The following is a 19,256-nucleotide window of genomic DNA, read 5'->3' as shown; positions in this document are numbered from 1 at the left end:
AAAACCTGAGATCACCCTCTGAGGTATTTCAGGCTAGACTAGGATATGATCCAGTCGGCACTGGAGAGTGATCCCTCCAGCTGGGGACAAGAGCTTAAGAGGCAGGGCAAGCCTAGGGGGACTGGAGCAGGGCACAGGGGCACACAGTCTCCTCCAGCACCCTGGCAATGCCTGCCAGGCTTGGTTCTGAGTGTCGATCATTGGAATCTCTAGGCAGGGGCAGGGCATTTAAGGAACTGAATGGAACTCACTCCTCTGACAGCTGCGGGGTGGAAGAGCTGGGCGAGGAGGTGTCCCAGCTGCTTCTCCTGTGGACAGCTGCATGGCAGGGGAGGAGTAGCAAGGCAGGCAAAGCACCCCTGCAGGGGTCTCCTTAGCTCGGGAACATAAGGAAGTTGAGGACACTCTGACCCCTGATATCCTTGGACAATTTCCCAGGCCCTCTGGCAAGCCCCCAGCTGAAGAAACAATGGAATGATTTCAAAAGAAACCACTGGAATGTTGGACAGGGGCCCTGGGACCTCTAATAGCCAATCCCAGGCAGTCCCAATAATTACGCAACTGGCCACTTCCAAGATGTTCTTCCTAAGAAGCATGCTGTAAGTAAATCAAAGCCTCACTCCTAGGTCTCACAGGAAGGTCTACACAGCCCGACATTTCCCAATCCCACATCCCGAAAGTCTTCTCTAGGCCCTGGGAGGTCCAGAAGGCAACACCTGCTCACTGGTGAGGTCCCAAAGTGCTTAGTAAGCAAAGTACATTTACAGTTGAATAGCAAGGGAAGGGAGGGGAGGAGAGGCAGGTTGACACATGGGCAAAAACCACTGTCTGGGCTGAAAGGAAGATCAGAGATGATCCAACCTGTTTCTAGAACTGGGGCAGAAGAAGAGGGACGTGGGAGCGTACGCAGCTGGTTGAGGGCCCAGGTGAGCCACAGGACAAAGGTGCTGCATCTTATTGGTACCTCAGCTTCACTCATAGACGTTGAAAAGGCTGAAAAGGGAGAGCCATGGATTATATACGGAAGCACAGGACGGGAGAAGCAAGAGTGTGAACAATTAACACAGAAAAGACCGATCTTCCACCTCCACGACCCCCAGGTGGCATTCCCTCAGGCTGCTGGGAGAAGGACTCCGACAGGGTCATTTGGGATGCACGAAGCTCGTGCAAAATGACCCATATTACAAATGAGAAAACAGGCCCAAGGAGGGTCTTGGGGACAAAACTTCCATCGGGCCTTGCCTAAGGCTCCTCGGACCTTTTTTCAACTGTTCTCTTCCTGAAATGGGTCCTCCCACTTTCCCTTTTCTACTTGCTCGCTCTTCTTTCCCCAGGAAACTTTGCAAGAAAGGCAAAAGCGAATCCTAGAAAAAAGACTGGCTCAGCAATCACTTAACGAAGCCCGTGCGAATTGCGCATGCGCATGCTGAGTCCCACCCCACCCCCCAGTCCCGCCTCTGCATCCCTCACCAACACGGCCGCTTCAGCCCCTCTTGCGCGTCACGGACGTGGCGACTCATGACGTCATAGGAAGGCGCCGGTTGTCGGCGGGGTCTGCACGTGTGCAGGGGTGTGGAAACTTACCCGCTGAGGCATGGATACACCGCTAAGGCGCAGCCGACGGCTGGGAGGCCTAAGGCCCGAATCCCCCGAGAGCCTCACCTCAGTTTCGCGGGTGAGACGGGCCCTTGTGGAGTTGCAGCCGAACCCAGAAGAAACGAGGGAGCCCGGGTCTCCTCCTAGTGTGCAGCAAGCTGGCCTGGGGTCCCCGGAAAGACCGCCGGAGACAAGCCCAGGATCACCCCGTCTGCAGCAGGGTGCAGGCTTGGAGTCCTCCCAAGTGCAGCCAGAGCCAGGCCCAGGGTCCCCCCAGCGTCAGCAAGACCTACACCTGGAGTCGCCTCAAAGACAGCCGGAGTCCCGTCCTGAATCCCCACGATGTCAGCCGAAGCCAAGTGAGGAGGCATCAAAGTGTTCTCAGGACCAGGGAGTACTGGCCTCGGAGTTGGCCCAGAGTAAGGAGGAGCTGACCCCAGGGGCCCCCCAGCATCAGCTACCGCCGGGCCCAGGATCACCAGAGCCTTACCCCGGTCAGCAAGCTCCCGGTCCGGAGCCCTCTCAGCCACTACTGGAGCTGACACCCAAGGCACCTGGCTCCCCGCGGGGTCAGCATGAGCCGAGCAAGCCACCTCCAGCTGGGGAGACGGTGACAGGCGGCTTCGGGGCAAAGAAGCGAAAAGGTTCTTCATCCCAGGCCCCAGCGCCCAAGAAGTTGAACAAAGAGGAGCTTCCTGTAATCCCGAAGGGGAAGCCCAAATCGGGGCGAGTTTGGAAGGACCGCTCCAAGAAAAGGTGAAGTAGGGGACAGCTTGGACAGGGGTGGCGTTCTCTGTGGTGTTGGGACCTCGCCTTTGCCCTGCTGCAGCCTAGAGAATAGCCCCAGGGTTAGAGAGAGCTCACGTTATTGAGGGTGTCAGCAAACAGGTAATTACAATCAGAATGTGGTAAAATGACCTGGGATCCCGGAGAGGTGGGGCCAGGCCCTCAAAGATCAGTTTCTCTGATGCCTTTCCTCTTCCGGGTCCCTATGGGCCTCTCCTGTAGCACCTCAGTTGTGTATTCGTTCAACAGACATTTACCGTTGTCTACCCTCTCTAGTGAGGGAGGCAGAAGCAAGTAAACCAGCCATTACTTGATCAAAGCAGTGAGGTCTTCATCCAACATAGTCTGTTACAGTTATTTGCCTTTAAGATGAAAAGTATTACTGAGCACTGATTATATACAGCCTTTCAAACATGGAACAGCATGTATCATCACACTTAATCTGCACATCAGCCCTGTGAAGCAGGTGGTGGTATTCCTGTTTTTTGTATGAGGAAACCGAGGCTAAATGAGTGGTAGGCACAGGATCTGAGCACAGATCTGATTCTGAAGCCTGTGTCCAAAACCCCTTTACCCAATCCCTGTAGATCCACCTTGAATTGGATTGCAACCTTCTTAAGGGGCAGGCACAAGATCTTTCTTGTCTTTCTGGGCCAAGAGCATAGTAAATGCTCAGTGAATGCTTATTTAAGGAAGGAACGAAGTGGCTTGTCTGAAGAAGGAAGAGTTTAGGCTGCCGTGAAGGAGAGGTGTGGGGTTCGGTTCCAATTCAAGCTAATGGGAACCACAGGGAGAGTCAGGGATGCATGCCTGTGAGGGGCCATGAGGAAGGCGGGTGTTTTTAGGGAAGAAGCTGACTCTGCCAGGCTTCGTGCTAGGCCCTTTGCTTATACCCTTTAAAACCCTAGGCAGTGGGTATTATCCCCCCACCCCTGATTAAACAGAAGAAACTGAGGCTACAGAGTAATTTATTGCAAGTCTCCCATGAGAGAGACTTTGAAGCTAGAGTGACTGTAGCTGTTGGAGAAGTGGGTGATGGCACGACCCCTCTGCCCTGTCCCAGCGGGTCACAGGAGAATGGCCGGGCCATTGATGACCATGTGGAACTGGAGGGGGCTGGTCCGGGTGGGAAGAGGGTGATAAGCAAGTTGAGCGAGTGAAGCTTGGGTCCTGGTACTCACGCTGCAGGTGGGGAGATGGGTTTGCTGAGCTCAAGGGGGCTGGGCCCATGTACAGGTGAGGAGAAGGAGGGGCCCGCACAAGACACAGAATCAGCAGCTGGAGCAGAGTAGGAGGCCACAGATCACTTGACCAAGAAGTCTGGAGAGAGGGTTTGTGGTCCCAGCTCCCTGCCCAACTGCAGACCCTTCCTGACTCGCTGTTGCTCACTCAGAGCACGCACTCCAGCCTCCTTAATGAGGCCGGCAGGCCCACCCTCCTCTTCCCGCCATCACTACAGCTTCCGCACCGACGTCCCCTCCATGTTTCCCCTGTGCGTGACGCTCCCACCTTCCTCAGCGCCTTCACACGTGCTGTTCCCACTGTTTGAAAGGCTCTTCCCTTGGCCAATCCCCCACTCATGTTTCAGGGCTCAGCTCAAATGTCACCTCCTCTGAAAAGCCTCTCTGGCTTATGCAACTATCGTCATGTGCTGTCCTTCTCTTTTGTAACACCTCCATTTGCACAAATGCTTATTTATTTCCGTCATTCTTATTGACTGCCTGTTCTCCTTTAAACCAGAGGCTCCATGAGAGTGTGAGCGTGGGGACTTACCTCTCATGACTAGATCCCCCAGAGGCCAGCGCAAGGCAGGCACTAAGCTGAACAGTGGATGAATGAGGACAGAAGGTAGTTCATTCATTCATCAACCAATTGCTCGGATCTGGGGTAAACATGGCTGTGAACAAAAAGCCTCTGCCCTCCTGAAGCAGACGTTGTAATTGTGGGAAACAGATCAAGAACAAGTACACACATGATATGTCTGTAATAAAGACTTTAAAGAACAATAAACCAGGATGGGGACCAGAGAATAACAGGGAGGGCAGGGTATTGCCACAGTGGTCAGAGATGGCCTCGCAGATAAAGAGGCCTGAGCAGAGGGAGCCAGGCAGAGATCTGGGGAAACAGTATCCAGGCAAGAGGAAAGGGAAGTTCAGAGGCATTGGGGCGGGAGCAAGCTCCCGTTTGAGAAGTATTCCAGAGGTCTTGCTGCTGGAATGAGGGGGAGAAGGGGAAACAGTAGGAGATGAGGTCAGAGAGACAGCAGGGCCTGGTGACCCTTGCAGGGACTCCGGATTTCCTGAGTGAGCTTGGGAGCCATGGAAGGGTGTCAAGCAAAGGAATGAAATGACCTGACTTGTGAGATCAGCCTGGCTACTGGACACAGACATAGGCCGGCAGGGGTGAAGGCAGGGAAACCCACAAGGAGGCTGTTGCAAGAGAACTAAAACAGCTTCAGAAGCTGCAGGCAGGTCTTGGAGAGGGGCCCTGTAGGGCCGCTAAATGAATGTTTAGGATCTTTGAGGGAGCAGCTTCAGTGGGTGGTGAGTGAACCGGGAGATGGATGGGAAGCAGCTCCTGCTGCAGGGAAGACAGCCACAGCTGGGAAAGCGTGTGTGGTGAGGGAGACCTGGCTACAGCGCTGCCTTCATGCTCATGCCAAACGCCACCTTCTCCGTAGTGCCCCTCGGGCATGCTGTCTGCTTGCTCTGAGGAGTAGCGTTTATGGAGCACCTATTATGTGTGTGTGTGTGGATTAAATCTCCTACCACCCTTTGGGTTAGGAATGATTCTCATCTCCACTGGAGAGGATGCTGAGACTCTGAGAGAGGCTACCTTGCTCAAGGTCACCCAGGTAGTAAGTGGTTGGACTTGGAACCCAGGCCTGAGTTCCTTCAATACACGGGTAGAACCGATGGTCTGGAACTGCCCTGCCTCAGTACCTTAGCTGCCAGCCACATGTGGCTATATAAATTTAAATTAATTAAAATTAAATAAAATGTAAGATTCAGCTTCTCTATCAACACCAACCACATTTCTAGCGCTCAGCAGCCACCCATAACTAGTGGCTGCCTTATTAGACGGTGTCAATGTGGAATGTTTCCACCATCACAGAAAGTTCTGTTTGACAGCCCTGCTCTACAAAGATGCAGCTCTGTGCCCTGTGGTTCTGTGTCTCTAGGCTCCCACCACCTTGTCCCTTCAGGGTTCTTGTACCCCAGCTTGGGAAGCCCAGCTTTACAGTTATGGGGGAGGTCCATGTGGCGCCCCATTCTTAGTGCCTAGGAGGCCAGGCCTTCATTGGCAGGGCCCTGGGAGGGGGAGAAGGGAATCAGGGAGCTGGGGCCAGAAGTCGGCAGGGCCAAGGGACACCAAAATGGGCCTTGAATCTAAAAGAGAAAGGCCGAACTTCAGTATGCGGAGGCCACCTAGACACTGCTTTGCATTTCGTTTTTACTTTTTTTGAATGGAAATTTTCAAGCATACAAAGAGAGAGCAAAGCTCTCAAGTCCCCATTATCAGCATCAACACAGTTCAGCATTTTACTAGTCTAGTTTCATCTTTGATCCTCGGCTTTTTTTTTTTTTTTTTTTTTTTTTTGAGACAGGGTTTCATTCTTGTTGCCCAGGCTGGAGTGCAGTGGGCGATCTTGGCTCACCGCAACCTCCGCCTCCCGGGTTCAAGCGATTCTCCTGCCTCAGCCTCCAGAGTAGCTGGGATTACAGGCATGCACCACCATGTCCAGCTAATTTTGTATTTTTAGTAGAGACAGGGTTTCTCCATGTTGGTCAAGCTGGTCTCGAACTCCCGACCTTAGGTGATCCTCCTGCCTCAGCCTCACAAAGTGCTGAGATTACAGGCGTGAGCCACCACGCCCGGCCAATCCTTGGCATTTTTTTTTCCCTGAAATATTTTAAAGTACATCCTAGATATATCATCCCATTCATAAATCCTTATAGTATGCATTCTTACAGAGATGAGCTTAGTTCTCCTGTAACTCTAAAATCATCATCACTCTTTTCAGATTTCCCTGAGAGCCCTGATGCACACTCCATCTCCAGCTGGGGGAAGAGATTCTTGTTTTCCTTTTTCTTTTTTCTTTTTTCTTTTTTTTTTTTTTTTTGAGACAGAGTCTTGCTCTGTTACCCAGGCTGGAGTGCAGTGGCGCGCTCTCTGCTCACTGCAAGCTCCACCTCCCAGGCTCAAGCAATTGTTGTGCCTCAGCCTCCCAAGTAGCTGGGATTATAGGCGTACACCATCACATCCAGCTAATTTTGTATCTTTAGTAGAAACTTTAGTAGGTTTTAGTAGGCTTGGTAGGTTTTGCCATGTTGGCCAGGCTGGTCTCCAACTCCTGGACTCACGTGATCCACCCACCTTGGCCTCCCAAAGTGCTGGGATTACAAGCATGAGCCACCGCATCCAGTCTTGGCAGGGAAGATTCTGAATCATTACCCAGAACTCTAACCACTCACACTGCTCTGAAATGGAATGGGCCGCCTCCATAGGGGGTGAGCGCCCGACCTCCAGAGGCATTCACATCCGGGCCAAATGCGCTTGGCGGAAGCAGCAGAACTTTACAGCAGGGGGCCCGTAGCCTGGACTCTGCAGTCGCTGACAGGGTTCAAGTCCTGACTGCCACTTAGGAACAAGGTATCTTTAGTCAGCTATTTAACCTCTCCGCACCTTGGCCTGCTCCTCCATAAGTGGAGAAGATAGGAGTACCCACCTCAGAGGCATGTAGCCAAGGCTTGAGAAATGGCAGCCAGCACAATCAGGGTTCCCTCCCACCCCAAGTTTCTGCAGACCTGGAGGGCCGCCTGTCGGGCCATCAAGGAGGTGGTTCTGCCTGGCCTCTGGGGAAGAAGGTCCAGAGCCTGCGGCTGAGAAGAGACAGGGCATGGGTGGCGTTCACCCCACAGACCCTGTACGCACCCACTCTCCCCCTTTCAGATTCTCCCAGATGCTTCAGGACAAGCCCCTGCGCACATCGTGGCAGCGGAAGATGAAGGAACGGCAGGAGAGGAAGCTGGCCAAGGACTTTGCCCGTCACCTGGAGGAGGAGAAGGAGAGGCGCCGCCGGGTGAGGGGCCAGCCAGGCTGAGCTGGTGTCTGCTGGTACAACCTGAGGCGGGAGCTTCCACGGGTGCCTGGGAGAGGCCAACTTGGTTAAGAAACGTTCTTGAATCTGAAGGCCCCAGGGAGGAAGGGCACCTGGCCAGAAGCAGAAGTGCAGTCTGGGACCACAGGGCAGGGAGGCCCAGGGGACCATCCAGTTTAGCCTGGGCTGCTGAAGGAGCCTCAGGGACAGGGATGGAGGGGGACGACCAGAAGCAGGCCATGGGGAGAGGCCCAGGAGGAAGCCCTGGGTGGTAGGGCAATTAGTGAGATGGGGTCCAGGGCCTTTTGCTGGAACCTACTCAGTTGGGAAGGGCTTGCAGATTGGAAATCCGTGTCCCCGGTATGGCTGCTGTCATTCTCCAAGAAGCAGCCCACACACCAGCAACACAGATGGCCCCCGCACCTTTCCTCCACTTCTGTCCCGTCACCCATCCCAGTGCCAGGAATCCCCCGTAAAGGGTCACAGCCTCACCCACATCTCCCAGGAACTTTTCAGCGGGGGGTGGGGATGGGGGGAAGAGGCCATGCTTAGCAGGCAGAATGCAGAGAAAGCGGAGTGGCATTGGTCAGCGCCTGCCCCCCAGGGCAGAGACATCAGTGGCAGGTTCTTCCTTCACTCCTCTAATGACCCCAGGGGTGTAGGAGGGGTGCTGGACGGGATTCAGACAACTCATCCCTGGCCCGTGGTCCCAGCCTGGCCACTGAGGAAAGCGGTGGGCCAGTCACTCAGTCATCTGTCCCCTGCTTTAAGTCACCCCAGCTCGGCTTACAGCTGACATCCGAGGAACGGTGTGTCTGCCACTGTATGCTGAGGCCTTATCTCTTTTCCTGTGTGGCCCTGGCTCCCTCTTGGGCAAGACAGAGCTGCCGTCTCACTTCTCACGGTCCTCTGCAAAGGTGCTCCTGCCCAGCCCAGGCCTGCCTTGACCACAAGAGGCCAAGGCTCACTTCTCCTTCCTCCCCCAGGGCCTAGGCCACCCCTGCTACCCCAAGTCACCAAAGCCAGCAGAGACCCCCAACCATGCAGCAGCCTTGGAGCTGACGTCCCCACCCTGGCCTTGCCGAGGGACACAGCCAGCATGGCCAGAGAGCACTGGGCTTCCCCTCCCAAGACAGACTCCATCGAGAGTCTCAGTGTGCCCAAGGAGCTAGGGGCTGCTCCAAGCCCTGCACGTGCATTCCCTCATTGATTTCTCAAAACTGTCTTATAAGGTAGATACTGTGGTCACTGTCACTTTAAATATGGAGAAGCTGAGGCACAGACTTTGCTAAGGTCATCTGTTTAGGAAATAACAGGATCAAGATTCGAACCCAGCCCAGATAGCTCCAAAGCCTTTTCTGTGCAGTGCAGCCCCTCCCCAGCCCCACGCCTGCGAAAATCTCAGGGACCCAGCCCTCACCCCTGACCTGGCATTCTGCAGCAGCGGGACTCCAGGGGAAGAGGGGGAGACCGTCCAAGAGGGTGGGAATGGGGGAAGGGCCAGCACCCCTTTCTCCCTTGGCAGTTGATGAGAGTGGCCCAAGGGACCACTGTCTGCAAGTGCGTGAATCTCTAGGTGGGCACCTCCATGTCTCAGCCCCTGTTCTCAGTTGCCTGTCCCGTACCCACCTCCCAACGTGCTGTCAGGAGCTTCCACCACAGTGAGCCCCTGGCACTAGACCGTGGCACAGGATTGCTCCCGCTGGCCCTCCACCCACACATCACCAACCTGGAACCTGGGTTAGAGGGCCTTTCCCCTTCTGGGAATTCTGCCTGCTCGCACTCTTCTGGGGCCTGAGAGACCAGGGCCACCTCCGCTCCCCGACTCAAATCCCCTTCTCCTGCATGTTCTAGGAGAAGAAACAGCGCCGGGCCGAGAACCTGAAACGCCGCCTGGAGAATGAGCGGAAGGCAGAAATCGTCCAAGTGGTGAGTGTCTTGTTTTCCCCCCGTTGCCTTTCTGCCCCGCTTGGGGGTGCAAACCAGGGCCTCGACCCCTGCCTCATGTGCCCCCACTGTCATGCTGTGATCTCAGGCCCCTGTGGAGCGGCCTTCCTCTCCCCTGGGAATTTGGACCAAGGCTGCAGCCACACTAATGCCCTCCCCTCATACCATCCCCAGATCCGAAACCCCGCCAAGCTCAAGCGGGCAAAGAAGCAGCAGCTGCGCTCCATTGAGAAGCGGGACACCCTGGCCCTGCTGCAGAAGCAGCCGCCCCAGCGGCCGGTAGCCAAGTTCTGAGCTCAGGACAGCCCGAGGCCTTCCATGGCCAACAATCATGTCAGACACAGCACCTCAGGCCGCTGCTCAGACGCCTCTGCTGGAGCCAGCACTCCAACCCCGTGGCTGCAGAACAGAGACCCCACCCCGACCGGGGCTCCTCGGCCTTTGAAGGCTTCCAGGCAGGTCTGTGTGGAACAGAAGCCCAGAGGGGACCTGGGACCTGGCAGAGATGGGGGCGGGAAGAGATTCAGCCCCCATCCTCTCCTTCCTCTCCTTCTCCAAGTGCCTTCAAACCAAGAACAGCAATTCTTCTGGTTCCTCAGTGAGCTGGTGGCTGGCAGGTGACTCCCCCAGCGGTGTATGCCCTTTCTCAGCATGCTAGGTCCATCCCAGGCCTGGAGGCTGGCAGTTGGGAATCCAGCTTTCCCCACACCTTCCCAAAGACTGCTCTGAGCACCTCCATACCCCACTGGCTCTGTCCCCAGCAAGCTGAATCCGGCTCCTCTCCACTTTTCAACACTGAAAGATTAAAATGGGGGGGTTGCGGGGAGCAGAGTTTTCCCCCAGTACCTCCTTTCCCAAACCAGACTCTGCAGAAGCCCCAGAGAATCTGACTAACTCATGCCTGTCCAGTCTACAGTAAAAATGTTTATTGAGTGCCTGTTGCATACAGGCACAATCCTAGGCACCAGCAAATACAGACAATAGACCAAAGTCCCTGCCCTCAAGGAGCTTTCATTCTAATGGAGAGGAAACATAATAAACAAAATGCACCACGTGTCCGATGGGGGAAGTGCTATGAGTAAATGGGGAAGGGATGGGAGGGAGCAGGGGTGAGGTGTCAACACAGGGTGGCTGTGCAGCTAGCTGGGCACCTCACTGTTCCCTTTGCTCAACACCTGCTGTGGGCCAGGCCTTCAGTGACCCTGGCTTTGGTGGCAGAAAAAACACAGGACCAAGATCTCAAGAGTTCCTCATCTGCTTCTTCCACTGACGTTTCGTCCACCAAGCAGAATTCACTGGCACCAGTTTTTCAGTCCCTGGGCTGCAGAACTCAAACCCAGCAGTCTCTGACCCCAAGTCCATGGCAGATGGAGGAATGAGACGCGGTGCAGTGGAAGTGGTAGGTCAGAAATGCAAGTTACCCCTCCTACCCACAAATGGGAAATGGTAGCTGCCCAGCCCCATGCAGCCTGGAGGCGGGGGCTGCACAGATCTTGGGATTACCAGTGCCCAGAGGATACCCAGTGGTATCCCACAGAATACCACGCCTGCAGGAAGGCTGGTCAGCTCAGCTAAGAAATGACATGTGCTGTAGTCTCGGAGTTGCTGTGCCCGTTCAAATTCTAAAGACCGAAGACTTTTAGTCATTTCCCCCATTGGATTTGATTAGCCCCAGGTTTCCCCAGTGCTTGACCATGCCATCCCCTGCTTCTTCTGCCTTGGAAGCACTTTGGGCAGTGCTGGGTCACAGGGTAGCATCTTAAGTCCCTCCAGTAAGTCAGAGAATGTCCTCGCTCACCAGAGTCATTGAGCATGTGATGCCTAGGGTTACAGTGCAGACCCCTGTGGTCCTTAGTCCTGAAACTGGGTAAGTCACTTAACCTCCCTGAGCCAGAATGTGCTCAGCCTTAAAGACTGGCTAATAGAAGCTGCTCCTTAAGATTGTGGGATAAAGCGTCTAGGGCAGTAAGCATTGGCTGAATGAAGAGGGCCGACTGGAACAGTGCTTCTCAAACCTTTCCTCTCTCTTCTCCAAAAAATACATAGCTGGTTTAACATAAAACTCCCTCTCCCATCATCTGGTAAAACTGAGCTCCAGGGAGACGCCCGCGTGCCCTTCCGACTCCACTGCCCTAGTGTGGGAACTCTATTATGAGTTTCACATTGTGTTACTCCAGGCCTCCTCTGTGAACCTGCCGCACTGGCGTCGCGGCCTGGGAGCTTGTTAAATGCAGACTCTCAGCACCCGCCCCGGCCTCCTGAATCAGCCTGCACTTAACAAGACCCCTAGGTTTTTCACAGGCACATCAAAGTTTGAGAAGCACTGCTATAACTCACTGTTTCTGAAAAAGATTAAGAGTCTCCCGGGGCACTTTAAAATGCAGATGCCTGGGTCCCGCCCCCTCCGACTTTGATCACTGCGGCTGGAGTCCGGATATCAAGTTGAACCGCGGTGCCCTGGTGATGCTTTCGCGTGTGAGCGCTGCCCTACCCGGGCCGGGTTCTAACTCGAGGTGCTGCTCAGCGCCCGGTTCAGGGGGCCCCTCTGCGGGGACGCTGCGCAGCCGCCCAGCAGCCAGCCGAGGAGGCGCGCAGGGCCCCGCGGTTCCTCGGGGCGGCTGTTGAGAGCTAAGGAGGAGGCCGAGCGGGCGGTGGAGGGGCTGCGGCGGCGGCGGCGGCTGCTTCCCGCGCCACCCAGCTCGCTGTCGTCCACCAGCACGCTCTCCAGCACCGTGCGCAGCGAGCGCCGCAGCTTGCGCAGCATGTCGGGGCAGGTGAGCACGTAGAGCACCGGGTTGGCCACGCTGTTGAAGAAGGCCAGGCTGGTGACGAAGGGCAGCCCGCGCCACACAAGCGGCCGCAGCCCGGGGTTGGCGTGCGCCCGCGCCTCCAGCAGGCTGAACACGTGGTAGGGCCCCCAGCAGAGAGCGAAGGCCGTCACGATGGCTGCCACCAGGCGCACAAAGCGGCCGGGCCGCCGGCGTCCGCGGTGCTGCAGCCGCAGGCTCACGGCCGCGTGGCTCGAGGCGATGATCGCCAGCGGCACCAGGAAGGCCAGCAGGAACTTGCTGACTGCCAGGGCCGCCTGGCGCGAGTTGCACGTGGCGTCGCGGTCAGGCCCCGGGTTCAGGAGCAGCACGTTGTAGTAGCACATGATGCGCCCGTCCAGCCGTGAGATGGTGTCCCGGAACACAAAATAGGGCACCGTGTTGAGCACCGCTAGCGCCCAGAGCACCAGGCAGACTTTGTGCGCTGCGGCCACGGTGCGGTGGTTCTGCGCCCACACCGGCCGCACCACCTGCAGGCAGCGGTCCAGGCTGATGGCGCTGAGCAGGAAGCCGCTGGCGAACATGTTGAGAAAGAAGATGGAGGAATGCAGTTTGCAGAAGGTGGTGCCCAGCTCCCACGAGTGGCCCACGGCCAAGAAGTAGGTGAAGAAGGGCAGGGAAGCAGAGGCCAACAGGTCAGACAGTGCCAGGTGCAGCACCCAGGTGGTGACCACGGTCTGGCGCATGCGGCAGCCCACCACGAAGAGGATGACACCATTCTCCACCAGGCCCAGCAGCGAGGCCAGCCCGTGCAGCAGCACGGCCGCGTGGTCGATGTAGCGGATGCTGGTGTTGCTGTGGCTCCGGAGACGGCTCATCTCCTCTAGGATGGGGCAGAGCGGCTTCAGCGTGGCGTTGGCGGACATCGTGGGGTTCTGCAGTGGAGGGAAGGTGGCGCCTAGGTTGGCAGTGCAGGGGCCACGGGGAAACCAAGAGAGAGGCCTGGGGTGGGACCGTCCCCAGGAGATGCCAATGTGACCCATGAATGTATTGGGCGGTGGGGACGGGGGGAGTAACATCCCAGCATTGCTGTGCCTGGGGAAGTCATTTAACCTTCCTGAGCCTTTTTCTGAATCTGAAACTTGGATGTCAGTCATAACAGCATCTAGCTCATAGAGGTATTGGGAGCATTAAATGAGTTAATACATAAAAGCATTTAGAACATGGCCTGGCACACAGCAAGCGCTGTATCAGTGTCATTGTGATGACTATGAAGCAAATGGTCTAAGATCACACAGAGAAATAGGAACAAGGTCAGGCCACCCAGGACTCCTTTTTCCAATCCCCAGAGCACTGGTGGGTGAAGGAGTCCCCACAACTAGGGCAAGAGGGTCCTGCTGGCCTGGGGGATGGAGATGCTGCCCCTTCCTCCCCACAGCACCCCCAGACCTTGCCTCTCTACAGATCCTCCGTGCCGCTCTCCGCACTCAGTGGTGGCTGGTTAGATGTGTTGACCGTGAACAGTGGAACCAGCCCCTCCTCTGATAGTTGGAGAGGAAATAAGATAAGAGCCAGGAGAGCTGGGTAGGAGGAACTCCCACATGGGGCTCTGCAGGCCCAATGGGGCCAAAAGATCTCTCCCCTCTCAGGAGCAGCCACAGCAGCTCTCTCTGCCCTGTTCATTCACTTACTCCCTCACGCACTCATCCAAAAATAAGACGTGCATGCTCACATCCTCACTGAAAGCCTGAAAGACCACCTGATGTGAGGCTGGTCAGGATCAGTGAGGGCTGAAGAAATTGCATGAGGCTCCATGCAGGAGGCAGGGGGCAAGTAGCCAGGGACAGGGACCCGGGTTGTCCTGGGCACCAGTGACACTCCAGGTACTATGGTAGGTCCTTCAATAGGTGCTGTCTTTCTGGCTCTAGAAGAATGGTGCTAGTACTCCATCCCATTTTACAGATGAGAAAACTGAGCCTCAAGTGGTTAAATAACTGGCCCAGAGCCACCCAGACAGCACACACGTGGAGGAGCAAGTTTCATGCTCAGCCTGTGCTCTTTCCTCTTCCCCTACTCCAAGGAAGAGAGGATGGAGCAGGAAGAAGGACAGTGGGAGAGGGGAGCAATGGGCTTTAGTGCTCATCTTTCTAGGGAAAGCACTGTTGGCCAGGATGAGAAAACCCACTCCCTTCTAGAGACCACAGTCCTTTATAGGGTGGGGTCCTGGGATATCAAACTAGAATTTTGCTGGCAGATGAGCCTCTTGGAGCTGGGGATCTGCAGGCAGATGGAAGAGGAGCCTGTGCTTCCTGAGAATGGGCACTTCCTAAGCTTTCGGATGTGCAGAGCAGTTACTCTTGCAACGGACCTATGAGACCCCACTTTTCAGAAGAAGAAACGGATGAAGTTCAGAAAAGCACAGCAACTTGCCCAGCATTCCTCAGCTGCAGCGGTGGGGCTGGGACTTCACTCCCAGCAGCCAGCCAAGTGCTACCCACTGTCTGCCCTGAAACATTCCCTGCAGACCAGCTGCTGCTTATCCAAGTCCCATGGGGATGATCAGAGAGCACAGTCCTGCCATCCTTGGGAACCGCCAGATCAGTCCTTCTGACTCAGTAGAGACAGCCTCCAGCCTCCCCGGATTCTCAGGAGCCCAGCAGCTAAGGTCCAGCTTTGGCAGGTTAAAAAAAAAGAGGCGGACAGAGAGTGCAAGCTGTGGGAGTCCAAGACCTGGGTTTGAATCCCAGCTCCTCGGCTTCCTGGCTACGTGACCTTGCGCCAGTTACTCTAAGCCTGCTGGTGTCATCTTCCCACCCAGACTGCTGGTGAACACTGACAGACAGTTGAGTGGTTTCCCCTGGTACCTGACATCTAGTTAATGCCTCAAAGAAGCTAGTCCTTCCCTCCTCTGAGCACCAAGTCCCCCTCCAATCTTTGGTAAACTCTGCCATCCTAGCTGGTAACAGCCCTCTCACCTGGTAAAACTTTGCCTTCTCCTGTGGGTCCAGAGAGGGCGCTAGGCCGCTCAGTCCCTGGGCCACTGCCTCCTTACCTGGGCACAGAAGGAGCACAGGATTCCAGCCCCAGAGGCAGTCGGCTCCTGACAGCAGCTATACGAGAGGCAGCAGGCAGACAGAGGCGGGAGAGGGAGGCTGAGAGAGGAAATAGCTGTCAGCCCCAGTGCATGTGTGTTTAGGGGTGGGGTGTGGGGAGGCGGGGACAGCTGGAGAGTGAGTTGTCGTAGGGGAGTTCAAGTATCATCAGTCTCCATCAGTGCCGGCAGCCCCTGCTCCACCCACCCCTGCTTCATGAAGGAGACTGCAGAAGCCCAGAGGGCAGTGCAAATGCACGTGAAAAAATCAATGTGTGCAAGAGAGTGTGAGCCTCAGTGTGCCTAGGGGTGTGCTTTTGAGAGTGACCGGCGTGTAGGATAAGTGCGTGAGAAGGAGAATGTCTCATCCATCTGTCTGTTCCTGGGCTGCCATCTCCTGACACCGGAATCCTCAGAGAAGAAACCCCTCCAGCTCTTCTGTGTTTCCCAGGCAGTGTGGGGGCCTCTCCATTAGGGACCCGAGGGCCCTAAGGCCAGGAAAGCACAATGGGGTAGTAGAGGCAGTGGGAAGAATGCAGGCCAAGAGGTCAGTCATTTCTGTTTGCTGAGCCTGGGGTTGTCATCTGTGAGCGGAAGCAGTGACATCTGCCTTACGGTCCGTGGTAAGGGTTGAATGAGGTGGATTCCGCAAAGTTCATGGCACACAGTAAGTGCTTATAAAAATCAGCCTCCTGGCCGGGCGCAATGGCTCACGCCTGTAATCCCAGCACTTTGGGAGGCCGAGGCGGGCGGATCACGAGGTCAGGAGATCAAGACCATCCTGGCTAACACAGTGAAACCCCATCTCTACTAAAAATGCAATAAATTAGCCGGGCGTGGCGGCGGGCGTCTGTAGTCCCAGCTACTTGGGAGGCTGAGGCAGGAGAATGGCGGGAACCCGGGAGGCGGAGCTTGCAGTGAGCCGAGATCGCGCCACTGCACTCCAGACTGGGCGACTGAGCAAGACTCCTTTCTCTTTCTAAAAAAAAAAAAAAAAAAATCAGCTTCCTTCCCCTCTGAGGGAAAAATGAATGTAGGCTCTAAGGCAAAGGTCATATCGCTTTTGTTTAAAACAGGCTCAATTTTGGGAGGCCGAGGCGGGTGGATCACTTGAGGTCAGGAGTTCAAGACCAGCCTGACCAACATGGCAAATCCCCCATCTGTACTAAAAATACAAAACTCAGCCAGGCGTGGTGGCATAAACCTGTAACCCCAGCTACTTGGGAGGCTGAGGCATGAGAATCACTTAAACCCAGGAGGTGGAGGTTGCAGTGAGCTGAGATCACGCCACTGCACTCCAGCCCGGGCGACAGAGTAAAACTCCATCTCAAAAAAAATGGAAATTTAAACAAAACAAAACAAAACAAAAAAGCAAACAAAAACAGAGGAAAAAAAAAAAAAAAACAACAGCTCAAAACCGTAAGATAAGAGAAGTTTACATTTCATTGTTCCCTAACTCCTTACTCTCAGTTGCTGACCAAGCTTCCTGGGGTCAGGACCATCCCTTCAACCTCAGCATCTCAGCACCTAATGGGTACTCATTAAAACATGTTAAGAACTCAATATCCCTGTATCAAGGCAAGGGCACGTCCCATGGGATGGACCGCACAAGCATCTTTCACTGAGGCCTAGGCTTAACGCAGAACCTGATGCATAATACACTCTTGCTGAGAGGCTACCATCATGAGTGGAAAATGAGTCAAATGCTATGCCCTTGTGATAGGGATAATACATCTCACTGGAGCCCAGTATGGCAGATCAGTAAGAGCCTTGGTGATCCAAATCATTAGCAATAGAAAAATGTCTCGTCTCCCCCAGGTCCGGGAGGTCTTGACTTCCAACGACAAATGCCTGTAGCCCTTCAGAGAAAATAGGTGGGTGATTCCATTCTGCTTGGGGAAAGGGCCCTCTTTTCCACCCACCCCCGATGCCCAACCCACTGAAACACAGACAAGGCCATGTGTGCCGTGTCTGCACACAAAGAGTGTCAGGCTTTGGTTAAGCCCAGGGACTCTGGGGCCACTGCCAGTGTTTGGATCTGGCACACTCACTCCCCAGTTATGTGATCTTGGGCAAGTAAATCCATCAGTAAAATATGAACTTTAAATGGTGTTCCTTCTGCACAGTCCCACCCTCAAAGGACAGGGGTTGGAGCCCAGATTTCTCTTTGGACTAAGAAAAAGAATCACCTCTTCCCCACCATCCCACCCCACAGACACATGTCAGCACCAGGGCATCAGGCTTGAGATAAGACACAGCCCTTCCTCTGGATCTCAGCCCACCCTTGCCCCTTCCACTGGTACCCTTGTGCAGTGAACATTCTGCACAACCTCTCCTGGCAGCCCTGCTGAGATTCTTCTTTTCTGGCTAAAAAACCCTTAATCCTCTGCCCCTTCTCAGTCCTTGTTTCCAGTCCTGTAATCACTGTAGTGGCTCACGTCCAGACCTCTTTAAAGAAAACTTATTACTAAGTAAACAAAAAAAGCTACTAAGCTTAACAAAGTTACCAAAACAAACCAAAAAAGGGATTCCAGATAAGCAGGGCCCAGAGGAATTTTCTGAAGAAGAGCCGTGTCCTGCCTTATCCCATGCGCTGTGTCCCCCAGGACTGGGAGAAAGATGCAAGCTACGCTCAGGCTCAGGCCCTAGTCCCTAAAGCACAGCCTCCTCCAAGGCCTGGAACTTAACGTCAGAGCCAGTAAGAGCGGAAGTCGGGTCCCTCGCTGCCTCAGCACCACCTTCTGCCATGGAGGAGACGAATCTGAGCCTGTTGCTTCCCGCCACATGGACCTCTGCTGCGTCTCTGCTGCCCATGGGAGCTGCCCAGATTCCCAACCTAGCAGGATCCATTGCACCAACCACCAGTCCCTGCACCCCCTTCCTCATGTCCACAGCTACCCCATCCTTTCTTTCCCCACCTCCATGCCTTGGCACGTGCTGCTGGGAGTGCTTCCTCCCCTCCACGATTCATCCTGCAGGGCCTCTTTCTGAGACCATCAATGTCGCTAGATACTCAGAGGATACTTACAGCATCAATGTTTAACAAATACAGTCCAGGGAGCAAAGGAACGGAGAAGGGGCCAACGGAGCCCTCAGGCGTAGGCCCAGCCCAGATGGGCTCTCTTCTCCCTGTAGCCCTGCCTTAGGAGGAGGGTTTTTAATGTTCCCTTCTGGCCACTTTAAAGAAGTCAGTCAAACAGGAAGTGAGATGCAGGGCAGGAAGCAGGGTGAGGCTTGCCCTGGGATCCTCCGGCCGCTTGCTCGGAGGCCCTCAAGCCACCCACACCCAGTAGAGGAGCAGCATGACAGGGCCCCACATGATACCTTGAGGAGGCCCAGGTTGAGTTCCCTGGTGCCACCATCACCTACGGGACTCCTCGCATGGCCAACAAACTCGTCGGTGATCCGGTCCCACCCAAGCCTCCCCCGGTATTGCTGCCACTCCCTAGTGGCATCCTGTCATCAGCCAACACCCATCACTGTCCCCTCCTGTCCTGTGCACACCAGGCTGTTTCTGTGCCCTGGCTTATGCTGTTTGTGCTCTGCTCTGGAATGCATTTTCTTCCCTTGGACTCTCAGTGAACTCCTATTCATCCTTCAAAACCCTGGTTAGAGGTTGCCTCCTCTGGGAAGACTTTGCTGATTCTCTCAGACAGACACACATGCTCTCCCTCCCTCCCACATCTCCACTTCACTTGACCCGTAGCCCCCTTGTCCTCCCTGGTAACTCTTGTTCACACAACTGTTCACCACCCTCATGAGCCACCTGAAGACAGAGACTTATTCTGATTTTATCTCCTCCCCTCCAAAGGCAAGCAGAGGGCCTGACACGAGAGGGGTCCCAAAAAATAGTTGCTAAACAGAATGAATCTCTAAAATTGGCTTCCATGTGCAGACCCCAAAGGACCCCAGTCCTTCATGGTGACCCATTTTGGGACCTTTACTTTTTTTTTTTTTTTTTGAGACT

At 54.9% G+C, this 19,256-nt stretch overlaps 2 protein-coding genes across 8 annotated transcripts; one reads left to right on the top strand and one right to left on the bottom strand.

The window, feature by feature from the left end:
* The first annotated feature begins 1,442 nt into the window (after positions 1 to 1,442).
* Positions 1,443 to 10,486, top strand: CCDC86 (coiled-coil domain containing 86). Its single transcript, XM_023215498.3, has 4 exons — positions 1,443 to 2,352; positions 7,336 to 7,465; positions 9,338 to 9,412; positions 9,605 to 10,486. The coding sequence occupies exons 1-4, from the start codon at positions 1,595 to 1,597 to the stop codon at positions 9,722 to 9,724; spliced, it is 1,083 nt and encodes a 360-aa protein (XP_023071266.2). The 5' UTR covers positions 1,443 to 1,594; the 3' UTR covers positions 9,725 to 10,486.
* Positions 10,335 to 18,676, bottom strand: PTGDR2 (prostaglandin D2 receptor 2). 7 transcript variants are annotated; one of them, XM_023215491.2, is made up of 3 exons: positions 18,318 to 18,437; positions 15,251 to 15,350; positions 10,335 to 13,133 (listed from the first exon to the last, which is right to left on the bottom strand). In XM_023215491.2, exons 1-3 carry the CDS (start codon positions 18,320 to 18,322, stop codon positions 11,934 to 11,936), a joined length of 1,305 nt encoding a protein of 434 aa, XP_023071259.1. In that variant the 5' UTR covers positions 18,323 to 18,437; the 3' UTR covers positions 10,335 to 11,933. The 7 variants fall into 7 exon arrangements, with proteins under 7 accessions (XP_023071259.1, XP_023071265.1, XP_023071260.2 ...); XM_023215497.2 differs by lacking the exons at positions 15,251 to 15,350; positions 18,318 to 18,437 and adding an exon at positions 18,614 to 18,676; XM_023215492.2 differs by lacking the exon at positions 15,251 to 15,350 and having other exon boundaries at positions 18,318 to 18,473.
* Between the last annotated feature and the right edge of the window lie 580 nt (positions 18,677 to 19,256).

This window comes from Piliocolobus tephrosceles, chromosome 13 (genome assembly GCF_002776525.5).
Source record: "Piliocolobus tephrosceles isolate RC106 chromosome 13, ASM277652v3, whole genome shotgun sequence".
In the NCBI taxonomy this organism is placed as follows: Eukaryota; Metazoa; Chordata; class Mammalia; order Primates; family Cercopithecidae; genus Piliocolobus; species Piliocolobus tephrosceles.
This window is presented reverse-complemented; position numbering and strand designations above follow the sequence as displayed.

What these genes read in the sequence shown, in the direction of transcription:
- CCDC86 (XM_023215498.3), top strand. Translation starts at nt 1,595, where the DNA reads ATGGATACACCGCTAAGGCGCAGCCGACGGCTGGGAGGCCTAAGGCCC. An exon ending in AGAAGGAGAGGCGCCGCCGG is followed by an intron (nt 7,466 to 9,337) that starts GTGAGGGGCCAG and finishes TGCATGTTCTAG; the next exon opens with GAGAAGAAACAGCGCCGGGC. An exon ending in AGGCAGAAATCGTCCAAGTG is followed by an intron (nt 9,413 to 9,604) that starts GTGAGTGTCTTG and finishes TACCATCCCCAG; the next exon opens with ATCCGAAACCCCGCCAAGCT.
- PTGDR2 (XM_023215491.2), bottom strand. An exon ending in TGTGCTCCTTCTGTGCCCAG is followed by an intron (nt 13,134 to 15,250) that starts GTAAGGAGGCAG and finishes CCTCCACTGCAG; the next exon opens with AACCCCACGATGTCCGCCAA.